Source organism: Styela clava, chromosome 15 (genome assembly GCF_964204865.1).
Source record: "Styela clava chromosome 15, kaStyClav1.hap1.2, whole genome shotgun sequence".
NCBI classification, from domain to species: domain Eukaryota; kingdom Metazoa; phylum Chordata; class Ascidiacea; order Stolidobranchia; family Styelidae; genus Styela; species Styela clava.
In genome coordinates, this window is record NC_135264.1 from 14311539 (window position 1) to 14327276 (window position 15738).

Consider the following 15738-nt stretch of genomic DNA (forward strand, 5'->3'; position numbering starts at 1 on the left):
ACCATTTTTCCTTTCTGAAACTACCGACAGAGCCGCATGCACTAAAATAAATTTCTATCGTTCGTATTTTGCCAAGACCTTGTGATTTTTCAAACGGCGACATCTTGCTTAAAAATAATCTCGAGTGCGAAAGAACAAATAAAGTTTAACAAATCTCAAGATCGCAAAAATACGACTCCATTTTATTTATAGTTAGCAGTTTATCACGCAGTTTATGTTATTTTAGACTAGTATTTTATCATTTTAGTAATCCTAATAGTTATTTCGAATCGAATGTGAGTAACGATGAGCACAATTAAATTATTACGACAAGACCCTTTAGATGCTCGCATCGGTCATGAATTGAATATTTTACGCAACAGAGATCTCGTTATCCGTTTTTTTTGAATCGTCAAGAATGTTGCACGTAAATTTCCGATTTCAATTTTGAACCTCCTCCCTCTTAAGAATCCTGGCTGCGCTCCTGCTTATAAATAATGTCATTTTTTAATTCCGCCCCTTTGCCATATTTCGAGGCTATATTTGTCAAATTTCATCAAAGCTAGTATTGCTTCTAGGAACAGTTTTAAATTAGCCAAGTCAGTATTTTGAAAAGTAATCGAATAGCTCGCGGAGCCCCTGGGTTTCTCTCGCGGAGCCCTGGGGCTCCGTACGGAGCACTTTGAGAACCTATGGTCTAGACCAGTGGTTCCCAAACTTTTTGTACCATCGCCCCCCTAAAGTAGTTTATACAACTTCATCGCCCCCCAGCACTACAAAAAAATGTAAAGCCAAATAAGAAGACAACTCGTAGTTTATAGTGTTTTTTAATGAGATGGATGAGCTTGATGTTCGTCAGCGAGTTTATTATTATATCTAAAATTACCCCGTTTACTGATGGAAAGGCGATTTCGTTGTTTTGGTAGCAATAGTAGCACGGCAGAAAATCCCTTTTCACCATGTAAGAGTTCGGAAATGAAACAATCCAGGGTTTTACCTTCTCAAAAACCGCCGTGTACTCTTGCCCTATAGCATTTAACTCCTTAAATACACATCATTTCATCATTAAAATAATGAAAACAAAGTTACTCTTTCTAAACTTATATTAATTATTTTCGTACATCTCGTTCGTCCCTACAGCCTGATGACCTGCACCAAAATACATGATATATAACGGCCTTTGGTAAAATTCATCCCCGATTCCTCATCCTACCACGTCATCCAGTCCGATCACCAGTCCATAGAATTAATCAGCCAATTGTTTGGGATTCGTGCACTCGGATGTGGAAGAAGTCGTGACCAACTAACGGCTACGGCCCATGGGTCGGCACACTTTATGTCGCTCGCGGGACAAAATTTAGGGTTGCTGGTCTTTTACGGGTCGCATATATTTTTTTAAAAAGTTTAAAAAAACGGAACAGCGTGCAAAAACTGCGACAATTCGTGATCTCAACTCAGTCGTCCTACTGAAAAATTATTACAATGACATTTATTGTGACACTGTCTTGTTGGCCGTATTACGCTTGATAGACTTACGACGACAAGATTGGAACATTTTCTAAATGGGCATCACTAATCCTAGTTCTTTGTAATGTTTATTTTCGAAAATAATTGTTCGCACAAATCTGTACTTTCAAACATCGAAGAGAATATTTTCGCATGGTTTGTGAAATTTCGATGAAGATTTTTTTAAAGAAGATACATTCTTACAAAAATTAAGCGGTGAACGAATCTCTTGAATAGAATATGAATTTAATTTCCTCATTGCATTGCAATATATTCGAATATTTACTGTGCTATTGAACCCCTGCACTCAACATCAACTTTTCTGCGTGTTTCCATTTGTCTAATTATAATTAAATTGTAGGCTCGTTAAATGAGTAGCTGTTCAGTAGAATTTTCAGGATATAATGAAATTCAGTCTAAACGTGTCTCACGATAAATTATGTTACGTAAAAATTGTAATTTACTGCTCGAGCGTAGATTATAAATAAAACTAATTCTTCGTCAAAACCGCCGCTTGGGTGTTTCCCCGGGCATAGACTTCCTTGTTTACTTCGTGACATTGGCCAATCAGCAAGATGCAAGAATAAACGTAACAATGCCCCCTTTCGCATCCGCTCAGACACATTTCTCACTCAGACAGATTTTCAGGCGCGGTCGTGAACATCACCTCATTTTCGCGTTTTTGAATTATATTCGTTAGTTTTAGTTGTTTTTTCGGAAATTCAAATATAAATCGAATAAGTCAATGATCACTTTGTCTTCCTAGAAGTTTCAGTTTAATTACAGTATTCAAAAATTAGTATAGAAATAGCTGTGATAAAATTCTTTACCGGTACTTTTAAAAAAAAAAATGTTGAATGGTATGAATTAGAATGATAGTTTGAAACAAATACCCTATTTTACAGGCAACAAGTCGCAAAACCACTTTTAGAATAAGCACTGAAAATTTTAAAATGGTAAAGTATAAGAAGCATTTTCCGGGGTCAAATGTCGGGGAAAGGTCCATTCAGTGAAGCATCCCGGGTCAGGTTATTTTACTCCGGCCGTATTGTGCCGACCACTGGGATACGCAAACTGCCGTACCTTACTGCGAAGACGAGTCCAGCAATCCTTTCGCTTGTGATAATCGCCCACGTAATTCAAACCTATGAAAGCACGCAGAGTTTAGTAACCAAGTGCACGATGCGCCGAACAAAAACGGGTTTCGCGAAATCGCCCCCCTGTCGCCCCCTTCGACTTTTTCGCCCCCCTCTGTATCGTTTTCGCCCACCGGGGGGCGATATCGCCCACTTTGGGAATCACTGGTCTAGACAGATATATTCTTATGAGGAGACACGAAATGCTCAGCCTTATAAATCTCTTCGCTACGTGGGTGGCGTGCATTATATTCCTACAACACCACTGAGAGATGTTCAATTGTCAGATAACACACTTACTCCTGCTTGCCAAAATTCATAAGGATTGAACACAAGCCATGATTGCATCGTTTATTTGAGATATTGCTAATATGATAATTACTGGCAGAATTATTCAACTAAATAACTAATAGAGAATCATGAAACCAAAATTTTTCTAAACACTGAATTTCACACTGGCATTGATTTTGTAAATATAGACTAGGGGGATTGAAAACAAGCCATGATTGCATCGCTAATATGATAATTAATCAACTAAATCAGCATTGGTGCATTGATTTTGTAATGTAGTGACTGACTTTCCGTATAACAAACTGTACAAATATAGGTAGGTAAACCATGTTTAAGCACTTGGGTGGTACCATGATGAGTGTCTAATACATCAGATAATGGCGTTACTGGCAAAATACTGGAGATTCAAAAGTTAATATATGGCACTGCGATAGTAAAATGAAATTGGTGATAATTGTCTATAACTTGAAACTTGGGTTTACATTGATCTCCGAATGAGTGAAAATGTGTCATATCTGCATAATTGTTTGTTGACGAGTAGTATTTTGAAGTTTTATTGTGATGACAGTTCTTGTACCGCTTTGACAATTGAAGCAGCATCTATTCCGAACATTGACAGCAGCTCGGCCGGTTTCCCACTGCGGGGAATCTCCTTTACTGCGAGGCGCCTGAGAATTATTCCACGAGTATCTGCTAGTGCCTCTGCTACTGCACCCCCAAGACCTCCTTCGGGGTAGTGGTCTTCCACGGTAATTATACGACCGTCAGTCGCTTTTGCACATGCACTCAAAGTAGCCTTGTCAAGAGGTTTGATGGTAAAAGGATCGACAACACGGATATGGATTCCTTTGCTTTTCAGGGTCTCGTATGCTTTCATAGCTTCGTGTAAAGTAACACCAGCCCCAACAACAGTGACGGTGTCCTTTTCGCTTTGTTGAAGAATATTTGCTCTCCCGATTTTGAATTCCCTGTCGTTTTCGTAAATGACATAGTCATCTTGACGACTTGCACGAATGAAACAGATTCCGCTTGTATTTGCAGCTAACTCCGCTGATCGTTCAGTCGAGACGGCATCGCTCGGGTAGAAAACGGTCGAGCCAGGGATTGTTCTAAACATTGCTATATCTTCTAAAGCCATTTGCGAAGGTCCATCAGCACCAATAGCAACTCCGCAATGTGTGCCAACAAAGTTGACATTGGTTTGTGACACTGCGCCCATTCTGATATGATCGAAAGCCCTGGTGTAAAAGGCGGAAAATGTACTACAGAATGGAACAGTACGCCCTCTAGTGCCAGCTCCAATTGCAGCGCCGACCAAGTTTTGTTCGGCAATGAAGCACTCAATGAAATTCGCGCTACCAGGGAAGGCTTTCTTGAATTCGATGGAATAGGTTGAATTTTTAACATCACCATCAAGTGCGATAACACGCTCATTATTCTTTCCAAGTTTAGCAATTGCGTTTCCATAACCTTTCCTGCTCGAAACTTTATCTCCGATTTTGTAATTTGGAGGAGAAGAAAGCTTTATATTGCTTATATCAACAGCTGGTGCATCATCCACTGGAGCTTGAGGTTGTAATCCAGTTGGAGGTCCAGAGATGAGAGATTCAAGATGTTCCAGAATCTTGCTTTTCTCAGCTGGAGGAACAGGCTTCCCGTGAAAGTTTTCCAAATTCTCCTGCCCAAGGATGTTTCTTCCTTTGAAAGTTTTTGCGATGATGCAGGATGGTTTACCTTTGCAGGTTTCGGCATCATAAAAAGCCTTGCATATTGATGGAATGTCATGTCCATCAACGACAATCGCATTCCAACCAAAAGCATCGACACGTTTTCTGTAGGTCTCCATGTCATGTCCCAGAGCTGTAGCCTGGCTTTGACCAAGACGGTTTACGTCAATTATAGCAACGAAGTTGTCCAGTTTATAATAACTTCCGAACATTATAGCTTCCCACACTGACCCCTCCGCGACTTCTCCATCTCCCAGCATACAATAAACCCTGTAGCTTGCTTTATCAATGTACTTTCCCACATATGCCATACCAGCAGCTGCATTAATGCCTTGACCCAATGATCCAGTTGCCACATCAATAAAGTCAAGTCTTGGAGTTGGATGGCCTTCCAAATCACTTCCAATTGTTCTAAGTTGCATCAATTCTTCTTCCGTGATATGACCAGTTTCAACCCATGCAGAGTACAAAGCAGGACATGCATGGCCTTTGGACATTACAAATCTATCATCAGAGGGATTTCGAGGATCATGAGGGTGAAATTTCATCGTTTGGAAAAACAAAACTGACAGAAGATCCGCCGCGCTCGACGACGATGTCGGATGTCCAGAATTACTCGCCGAAGTACATTTTATGCTGTTGATTCTTATTCTATTTGCAATATTGTTCAACTCCTCAATCTTTGCGGCATCGGGAATATGGTAAACGTCGCTCATTTTGCTTAGAAGACGATGTGAAAACACGAAGGCTGAAACCAACTGGGAAGAGATTGAAAACACGCCTTGTCACTTCAGCAGCAAGTGGACTCATGCCGGTGAGACAGAATATTTTAGATAATTCCTACGCGCATATAAATTTGATAAAATTTCAAAGACAATGTTTAAATCGACATTAATTTGAGTGAGAACTACAGCAATATTTACCCAATAAAAAATTTTTATATATTTTTTTTGTGCGAATTTAAATTTAAAACGATAATTTTCAACGATATCATTCAATTTGTTCACTTTATTATTTTCGCGTGTCATTGAGAGAATGCCGCATTTGAAATTTGGAAATGAGCCGTTGCAAAGCGCCACAACGTGACGAATAATTGCTGTATCATCGTGAGTATCGGTCATTTTGGTCAGAAGTTTGTTGTAGTACGTTTCATTATTCGCCTATTTTCGTTACTCCATTACTATAAAAATATACAAATTCATATTGTGATTGAAGTACATGATGATGTAATTCTTTTTATGTAGTGGTCGGTGTGGCGCATCGTGCTAAGCGTTGGCTTGAGCGTTAGGAATACATTCGCCAACGCACACCTGGGGCCCCATTCACAAAGCTTCGTTACCGCTTAACGTGTTAGTTAAGCACCGACTTTCTCGTGAAAAGCAAAAATGGTATTCACAGAGCTTCGTAAATATTCGAGAGAGTTTTTTTGGCGCCAAATGAGACGTCTCGTAAAGTGCCTTCTTCTCACATTTTATCGAGAATCGGTATTCACGAAAGTTCTTTAACCGCTGAAGAGCTCGCTAGCTAACGAGAACAATCTTCGCCTCGTTAACAGTTCGGATTGCTCTCAGCAGTGATTCAAATTAAAATAGGCTCGTTGGGACGTTAGCATACTTTGTAAAAATTGGCATAGTATCAAGGGGCCTTACTCAGGTAAGCGTGTATGTAGTCTAGTGCCGTTAACTTAGCTGTGGAATATCTGCCGCATTTACAGATTAAACTAGGGTTGAGATTCAGAGATTGTTCAGTTGTTGAAGTCATTGTTTTTTGTTTATTCTAGCACTGGCCTACAGTATTATGAACACAGATTCACAAATGGCTACCTATATTGAAGCTTGCAGAAGAAAAGTCCAACAATCTCTCCATGTCGTATCCGAAAGAAAAAAATTAGCTAGATGCAAATGAAAGGACCTTAATAGAGGACTATAGACTCAATGAAAAATTAAAAATATGGAATCTTAACAAGCTTTGGCAACTCACTGATTTTATTGTCTGTTACACAAATAGTTCACAATATGTAATTTGTTTTGTGGCAATAAATCTCTCTCTGTGTAACTTCAGCATTTATTCCATGTAGCCTATCCGTCAGTCTATAGATTACGCCACTGCTATATGAACAAAATTTCAAAACGCAGGCTGCAAAGGTGAAGCAGAGAAAGCCGATAGGTTACCGCGAAGGCGAAAGACGCTCGACCGTAAGCGGCGACAACTGATACGGCTGAGTGATCAGTCAATGCATTTTGTTCAACTGCGACCGTGCGTAAGATTTCGAGAGAATGCTAGTGACCGTGCGTCAAGTGCTTACGAGGTCTTTGGTGAATCGCATTTAACGAGATTTCGCTATCACGATTCTGAGAGACACAGTTACGAGATCGTAAACCCGGCTTTTTACGAAGTTTAGCGAATGGCGCCCCTGATTACTTTACGTGGGTTTGCAGAGAGAGAGAGTTAGGAAGAGAGTTTATTGGACACGTTTAGTGGCCATAACGATATTTTCAAAATTTTGTTGTTATTGTTATTGGACACGTTTAGTGGCCATAACGATCGTTTCAAAATTTTGTTGTTATTGTTATGGTTATTTGTCTCCGTCTCCATTTTTAAAAAATTGCTCTTCTCTTCGAATACTGGACCAATTGCTTTGATATTTTCAGTGGTTAAAGATAAAATTTTTCTCCAGAAGGCTATCCCTTTTTTTTTGCTATGACGTCATCAAAATTATTGCCACTGGGTGGCGCTACGTGTCCATATATTTTATCATAGCTATATTGTTGTTATTTGTCTCCGTCTTCATTTTTAAAAATTCGCTTTTCTCTTCGAATACTGGACCAATTGCTTTGATATTTTCAGTGGTTAAACATAAAATTTTTCTCCAGAAGGCTATTACTTTTTTTTTCGCTGTTACGTCATCAAAATTATTGCCACTGGGTGGCGCTACGTGTCCATATATTTGTAACAATTTGTAACCACAGTTTTTAATATTGGATGAAAAATAAATAAGGTTAACACTAAACACAATAAATAAGGTGAACACTAAAAACAAATACGTTAAGCTATTGTTTACAGGGGGGGGGGGGGGGGGCAATTCTTTTTATAATATGAATGTTATAGGGCTGATTTTCTAATTGGGCACTAGTTGCAGAATTTGTTATTATATGAGAGAAATTGTTATCAAAGTTATTTGAGATTTGAGCGAAAATTATAGAGCATGGACATAACAGCAATACAATAACAAGAGAGCTACGCACAAATATATGGACACATTAGACCAGAGCGAATCAGTCTTTACCGGTACCTTTGACGCTACCGGTACCCTCAAAAAAGTTCTGAATTTCCAGTAGCAAGAATTTTGCAGAATCAAAACGTACAGCCAGTCATGACACTGACTAAAATCCGTGTTCCCATGGATAAAAAATAATACAGCAAAATTTTAGACGAAATATCAAATTTCATAGAATTCACGCAAAATTTTGAAATAAATAAAAGTAATAGCCTTCTAGCGAAAAAATTAATCTTTAACCACTGAAAATTTCAAAGCAATTGGTCCAGTATTCGAAGAGAAAAGCGACTTTTTAAAAACGTGTCAAAGAACAAGAACAACAACAACAACATAATATTGAAACGATCGTTATGTCCACTACGTGTCCAATAATATGACTCGAATACGTAAGGAAATAAACCTTATCATCTTTTTTCATCTATCCATAGTCATCAAGTAGATGAATTTTCAATCGCTTACTGAATGTTGCAAGTGAGTTTTCTTTAATATTAGACGGAATTTTTTTCTCAAATTAGAATGCCTTCTGTTTTGAGCGTTTTTTTGTTAATGAAAAAGAATGCCGAGGAATGAAATAAGTCCTTTTTGTAACACTCCTTGTGGCATGGCTATGGATGGTTGAACTTTTTGAAAAAAAGTTATGAAATATAGAGGGTAGCATATGATTTTCGAAGCCATACATAAATTTGGCAATTTCAGAAAGATAGATATCTTTCAGTTGCAATACTCCACACTGCTTGTATAAGAGTGAGTTATGAGCATGCTGTGATTCTGCAGATAGCATGCAGCGAATTGCTTTGTTATGCAGAATTACTAGTGGTTTTAGCGTAGTTTTATTAGTTCCTCCCCAACTTATAATGCCATATTTCAGATGAGAGTATATGAGACTATAGTATACAATTTTTAATGCATCGATACCAAGGATTCTACGTAACTTATACAATATTCCGAATGATTGTGAAACTTTTTTTCATAAGTGATCAATATGAGGTTTCCATGACAAGATCTCATCTTGGATTATACCCAAATACTTAATACATTTTGTTCTTTCTATCTTTTTATTGTCAATTTGTAGATGGAACTGCCAATTAGTTTGCCTGGAACCAAAAACCATTTAGTTTTTGAGAGGTTTAATGATAATTTATTACTTTTTAGCCATAAGTTGACCATCTCGATTTTTTTATTGATCGAAATCTGCAGTTCTCCACAGCACGCAGCAGAATCAATGAGCGCGGTATCGTCTGCAAAAAGAGTCGAGTCTAAGCTAGTTGCTGCTGGTAAATCATTGATATATATTAGAAATAGAAGCGGTCCAAGAGTACTCCCCTGCAATGCATTTTTATAAAAATCTGTACTATTGTCTTTTTTAACATATTTTTGTGGAAATAAATCGCTCTCTCTCTTTTCTTCACTTTTAATAGGATAAGCAGAACATTTTTCCTTGTTTCTATTGATTACGTGATACGTACAATTTTTTATCCCAGTTCCAATTTTTATCAATTATTTGTGTGTCTAGTTTCTTTCAAAATTCTGTTCAAACATGAAATGATGATTATGATGGAATGACTCCCGATTATGTCTAAAATACACCCATCTTGCCAAAAATAAAGTAAGAAACACAATCATCTTGGTATAATCTGAAGGGAACGATACGACCATGGTGAACTGCTACCATCTTTACAAGTGCTTTAGTGTGTAAGATGACTAATATAAATGTCTCGGCGGTGTGGCGCATCGCACCAAGCATTAGGAATACGCTCTCCATCGCATCTCTGATTACCTTTCGTGTATTCGCAGGTTCGAATTCCATGCGGGGACATTATGAGCGAGAGGATCGCTGGACTACTCGCTGCCGTAGGGTGGTTCATATAACCGCTGGTTTGTTACGGCTTCCTGCACCATCAAGTCCATGTAACAAAACCAATGCCCGACATGGACTGGTAACCAGACGAGAGGCTGCGGTTCGCCAAATGATCACGTCGTCTGATCGTCTTTCCATTTCGCCGGGATAAATATATGAATCCTATCCTATTCTGAATATTATAGAAGTCACTACCGGTTTTTATCTTTTTCTAGCTGTGATGTCCTTATCATACACGCTTGGTCTTATGTTTGAGTGGTGGTATAAGGGTTGTAGATAGTACAATATTGTTCCTGCAAGGTTACTAATTATTGCAACTAGGCGAGCAGTAGAGCTATGTTGGATTCTCCCCTTCAGATTTTAATTTGCTGTGGGTCATTGTAATTGGATTTGATTTTTATATCATTCATGTATGCATGCCTTTTATGTTAAGGCATGGTGTTTGAGTTGACTTGTTGGCCAAGGTAAAGATAGTAAAATTTTGTGTGTTTTTTGCATGGTGTGATAAATTTTTCTCTGTCCCAAGCAGAATGTCATCATGTCATCACAATACATCCCATTTAATTAAACAATTATTTTTTGCCTGTAATAAATAGTTCAGAGCGTTCCCCTTCACCCAATCATTGAAACATCTACTCGCGGTTTTATTTTTTGTTTTTCAGGTTACTTCAACCCAGATAGCACAACTACGTTGGGCCAACGTTATAATCCGCCGGCAACCGTTGTACGCGGTTTTACAACCATTTACCATGGTAAGGCCATGATTGGCCTTCAACGAAACACGACATTATGCGAAGAAATGGGCGCGCGATTCGAATATAGCACATGAGGTCGCCATTTATTTTGGCGGTACTCGTAATCGATAGTCTGTTACGAGGTTGTTGCCGTGGATGGGACAGTGACATTGAACTTTTTTGGCTTTCATAGTAGAATGGCGAAAGTAGAGATAGCCTAGTTGTAACCGTGTAAGTTTATCTCATGGTACCGGTACCCTAAGTGCGTTGTCAGGTCACGGTTCATAAGGGTGATAGGGTACCATACCGGTACCGGTAAAAGTTACATATTTATCCCTGGACACCGTAGGTACCGGTACCGGTAACGACAGAACGAGAAGAGGTACGGTACCGTACTTGGTCTTTTGACATTTTTTTGTTAAACTTTTTTAGGTTGCCATCTCTCATTTACCAGTATTCGTTATCGAGTACCGGTACTGGTACCTATGGTAGATACCGTTAAAGTTACATATTTATCCCTGGACACCAGAGGTACCGGTAACGACAGAACGAGATGAGGTACGTTATCGTACTTGGTCTTTTGGCATTTTTTTAGTAAACTTTCTGAGGTTGCCATCTCTTATTTACCAGTAACTTATTCGTTATCGAGTACCGATACCGGTATTGGTCCTTCATCCCTGGATATGATTTTTCATATTTACTTTATTTGTCTAAGTGCGAACATTTCCGCAGCCCAAATCCAACCCGTTGAACGACTTAATCCAGTAATCTGAATAGTTGTACATTTGTGAACCTTCTGTCTGATGAATTTCAACAAATCTAAATACAGATCTCAATTGGCTGAAATCTAAAATATGTTTTAACAATTGCCACAATCAAACTGAAACTAAAATTTGATGTTTTTGGGTAAAAAATAGCTCAAGGATTATTGTTTTCCCTTTTTGTTTTTGTACCGTAACACTTTAAATAAAATTTTGTTTCTAAAGTATAACTTTTTACGCCACACATGCGAGATGCGACATGGCCCGCCAGTCTAGGTGTGCAAAATTTTTGCACGTGGTCCGAGAACTTTGCCCAACCCTGCTCTAGTTCATATTTTCAGCTTTGTTGAGAAATAAATTACTGATTTTTGAATAATATCTATTTTGTTTTGAAATTCAATAGAATTATATTGAGTAATCATATATATTAATATGATTTATTTTCAGTATGTATGCTATGTAAGCTTACCCAACCAACCTTAATTAAGTGTTATTATATTTTAAAGTGAATTGGAAAGTAGACCGCTAGCAAAAAAGATTCGGGCGATTGGGGGGAAGCCCATCTCTGTACAATGACTGCCAAATGTGAATGCAACTGTGCAATGCCCAGCGACTCTAAAAGCATGAAGTATTTTACGACACATCTATTTGGACATATTTTGTGTAATATCCATTTTTTTCCGGTTATTCTAAATAATTATTACCGATTAGATATTCTGTCAAGTGTCAATATTACCATTGTAAGTTTAATGATATATACCATTTTTATAATAGGCCCTATGACAATGGACTGGAAAATTCAACTGCCCCAATTCCCTCTTTCACGCAATCATACACTGTGTCATTTCAAGCATCTAAATGTTTCAATGCGGACAATGCCCAAAACAGGTGTTTTTGTTTTATAGTTTGATAGTAGCTCCTTGCATATCTGTGCCATAAAATATTGCACAATAGCTAGATATATCGGTTGAATAATTACCTAGTACAACAGCATGTGGTTAATACCGTATTTTTCGGCGAATAAGTCGCTTTTCTAGACCCAAATTTTTGGCCTGATTTTTGGGGAGGGTCGTCTTTTTAGGGGAGTATGATCATTTTCATTTTTTTGTCGCCTTATTATTGAATCGGACAATAAAATACCTTCGGCGATAGCATCCCCCACGTCCTCATCAGGTTAGTTTAAATAAATCGACATTCTCGTGCTGTGAATCTGAAATTTCAATGCTGTGATTATCATATTTGCATTATCATATATGGATTGAATTGGCCGGTTACATGCAAAAACCCATTTTTCAGGCTTAAAAACAGGCCTCGTCTTATTCGCCGGGTAGACTTATTCGCCGGAAAATACGGTAATTAATATTAATGAATTTATATTCTGGTAGTTAGTATAGGCCATTCGTTCACGTTCATCATCTGAAAGACAATCATGTACTATATATTGTGTAACACTAACTTGATTTTCAGAGATCAAGCCATGCTCCAATCCAGTCCATGGAAAATTATTGGGACAGGCGGTAGAAACTCTTATGCTACAAGCTACGGCATCTGCAACTTTCCACTGATTATAGTGTGGACTCGGACATACAGGAATTGATGAAATTCATTGTCAATTCATTGTCTGATTACATTTTGATCCAGAATACATTCAAGGATGAAAAAATGGCTCGTAAGTTGAATACTTTTATAGGCTGATTACATACACTTTACGACGGTGGTTCCCAAACTTTTTTTTCCGCGATCCCAATTTTTGTAAAATCACAGACTACAGATACTTGCGACCCCACAACGAGAAAACATTAAAAATCAATTTATTCTATTTAATCATTCTGATGAAAATCGACTGTAAGTTTGCGGGGCGTTGGTGTAACGTGGTTGTACTTAACTGTTTAGTTCAGTGGTTCCCAAACTTTTTACCCCAGCGGCCAGCGGGCAAGCAAAATTTAAAAGAGTTCGCTGACCGGTAACACATGCCATCGTATGAAGACCCCGATGTAAAAATCTCTGAGATTCAGAATATTTGTTTAGTTTTAGTACAATGTTAAAATATTGCAGATTACTCCATAATTAATTCGAAAGCTAGATAGAACATGAAAGTAAAATAGGTGAAAATACCTTTGCTGGGTCTCATCTTTTTGAGTGCCTTTTATTTTTTGTCGTTTTGTTTTTGACTGCATGAAGCGCTTCGAATTTATGTATGAAATACAATATGCCCCATATTTTTGCTTTGTGTTCAAGGAAGATTATTTAAATGTCTAAATACGATCCGATTGCAATATTAAAATTGTTCACTTTTATACGAATGGGATGTGGACAAAACACATGTGTGTATATTTTAGAGTAGATACTCGCGATAATTAACATAGAGCTTTTGCAACAGATGGAAACCTTTTCATTAGATGTATTCTTATAATTGTGCTTATTTACTCATTCCAGATAAGATATTTTTCAAGTTTCGGAGGTTGCTCCAAGAAAGACTGGATTGGAGAATCATGAGCTCAGTTATGAAAAATTTACTCTCTTGCTCTTTCGACTGTGCAGGACGCGGTGGATAAGAAGGAGTGAGTGGGACGCCCTTAGTTTCTGCTATAAAAGGTATGTAATATGTTTATCATATTGTACCACCATCTTTCTTTGCTCTACCCTCTTCTATTTTATAAGTACAAGATTATTTTGACTCCAAATCAGCTTAAGATAATTCATAAGGGAAATGAACAAAAATTGATTAAATAGAATCTGACAATCTGGAGTGAAAACAAAACCTTATTTAAGATAGAAGCGTAAAGAATATAAGGTTTTGCCAAAAAGATGCAGGTATCGTGTTCATGAATTAAATTAAGTTACACACACACAACAACAACAGAGATATAATAAAATAAAAACAGGCGAGAAAATTTAGATAAGTTGGGTAGTAAACAAAATGTACTTGCCAGTTGCCACACCATTCATTTTTATCATTATGATTGTCAAATTGAATAATGATTCTGTAAACAACTGTGAACAGTAAAGAAATTGAATGTAGATTTTGTATACAAAAGTGAACAGTATAGAAAAATATTTATTAAGGAGATATCGCCAAGCTGATTATGGTTAGAGTCAAGTGCCAAATTGCCAATCCAATGTTGCCAGAGTTTGGTGCATAATGGCGAACAGTGGTTTTCGAACTTATTTGTATCATCGCTCCCTTACAGTACTTTTTACATTATCATCCCCCCCTAGCACAACAGCAAATGATGGAGTTACAAATAAATTTATTGTAAATCTATTAAACAAATAGACTAATCATGGTGCATGATGTTTCTAATAAGATAGATGAATTTCAACAAGGAATATTTGAAGACATTTTAGTCAGATAAAATCTCAAATCATCATTATTCCCTCCAACAAATATTCCCCTCAAAACATTGTCTACGCCCCCCTTGCGGAATCAAGAATTTCTGTATTTCTCAATTATTATTGTCTTGTCAATGTAAGCTTCACTCACACATTTGCGACTGCAGAAACTTGGCTTAAGATTCCTACTCTGAAAATTTGTTGGGATGCAGTCATTCAGACTAGGCTTTGAACTCTGGTGCTGTAATTTGCTAAACTGCAATTTAACACAGAATTTTTATATTTTTCAGCTCTGGATGATCTGGCAACGAACTCCATTAATTTTATTACATGTATACATATTTGTAAAATAAAGACATTTTGTTATCTTTTGTTTTTTATTATATAAATAATGTCAGATTAGTGGGAAATTTCTATGTAGTATAGATCCATACCATGTCTGTACAACACATCGCCTAACTTGGCCCGACCATATGCCACGATTGTATTACAACATGTCACTTACGTAGGCCCGGCCATATGTCACGATTGTGTTACAACGTATCGCCCACGTTGGACCGGCCATATTTCACGATCGTGTTACAACGTATCGCCTACGTTGGCCTGACCGTTTGCCACGGTTGCATTACAGCGAAAGGACCGACGTTGGCCCAGCGGCCAAATCTTCGCTGGAACATGGTTGTTCGCTATTATTGGGCCGGTGGTTCGAACAACGTTCGGCCATGGTTGTTCCGACGTAGTTGTGCTATCTGGGAAAGCGATTAAATGAAGTAAAACACATAAGGAAAAAATCAAAAAAAGACTCCGATATCCTGTGAAATAACAACCTTATTCCTATATCCTTGTCTGAAATCAATACCCAAGAATGAAAAACCTCACTTACACCCTTCGTAACCAATTTATTTCCACATCCTACTTTACTTAATTATAGTAATTTTACTGTTACCGGTAACTTATTTACTTATTACAATCTGGACTATAATTTGGCAATAATAGGCTCTAATTTGGGAAATGAAATGGTCTCGCCCACCTCTTCATGCACCCAATTCTGGCAACTTTGGTTGGGCAACTTGGCATTGACTCCAACTATAATCAGCTTGGCAATATGTTTTCAATAGAATCTTTCTTTTATATCT

General features: G+C 37.7%; 1 protein-coding gene and 2 long non-coding RNA genes across 6 annotated transcripts; 2 read left to right on the forward strand and 1 right to left on the reverse strand.

Annotated features, from left to right (window-relative positions):
* Positions 1 to 2957: 2957 nt before the first annotated feature.
* Positions 2958 to 5441, reverse strand: LOC120334075 (transketolase-like). Its single transcript, XM_039401529.2, has one exon. It carries the CDS (start codon positions 5353 to 5355, stop codon positions 3466 to 3468), a length of 1890 nt encoding a protein of 629 aa, XP_039257463.2. The 5' UTR covers positions 5356 to 5441; the 3' UTR covers positions 2958 to 3465.
* Positions 5442 to 5956: 515 nt separating this feature from the next.
* LOC120334147 (uncharacterized) lies at positions 5957 to 6694 on the forward strand. Its single transcript, XR_005568418.2, has 2 exons — positions 5957 to 6292; positions 6420 to 6694. It is a non-coding gene; the product is annotated as an uncharacterized LOC120334147 (long non-coding RNA).
* Positions 6695 to 10452: 3758 nt separating this feature from the next.
* On the forward strand, positions 10453 to 15266 carry LOC144432416 (uncharacterized). 4 transcript variants are annotated; one of them, XR_013480614.1, is made up of 5 exons: positions 10453 to 11066; positions 11776 to 12157; positions 12737 to 12938; positions 13706 to 13864; positions 14893 to 15266. It is a non-coding gene; the product is annotated as an uncharacterized LOC144432416 (long non-coding RNA). The 4 variants fall into 4 exon arrangements; XR_013480613.1 differs by having other exon boundaries at positions 12044 to 12157; XR_013480616.1 differs by having other exon boundaries at positions 10453 to 10890; positions 12044 to 12157.
* The last annotated feature ends 472 nt before the right edge of the window (positions 15267 to 15738 follow it).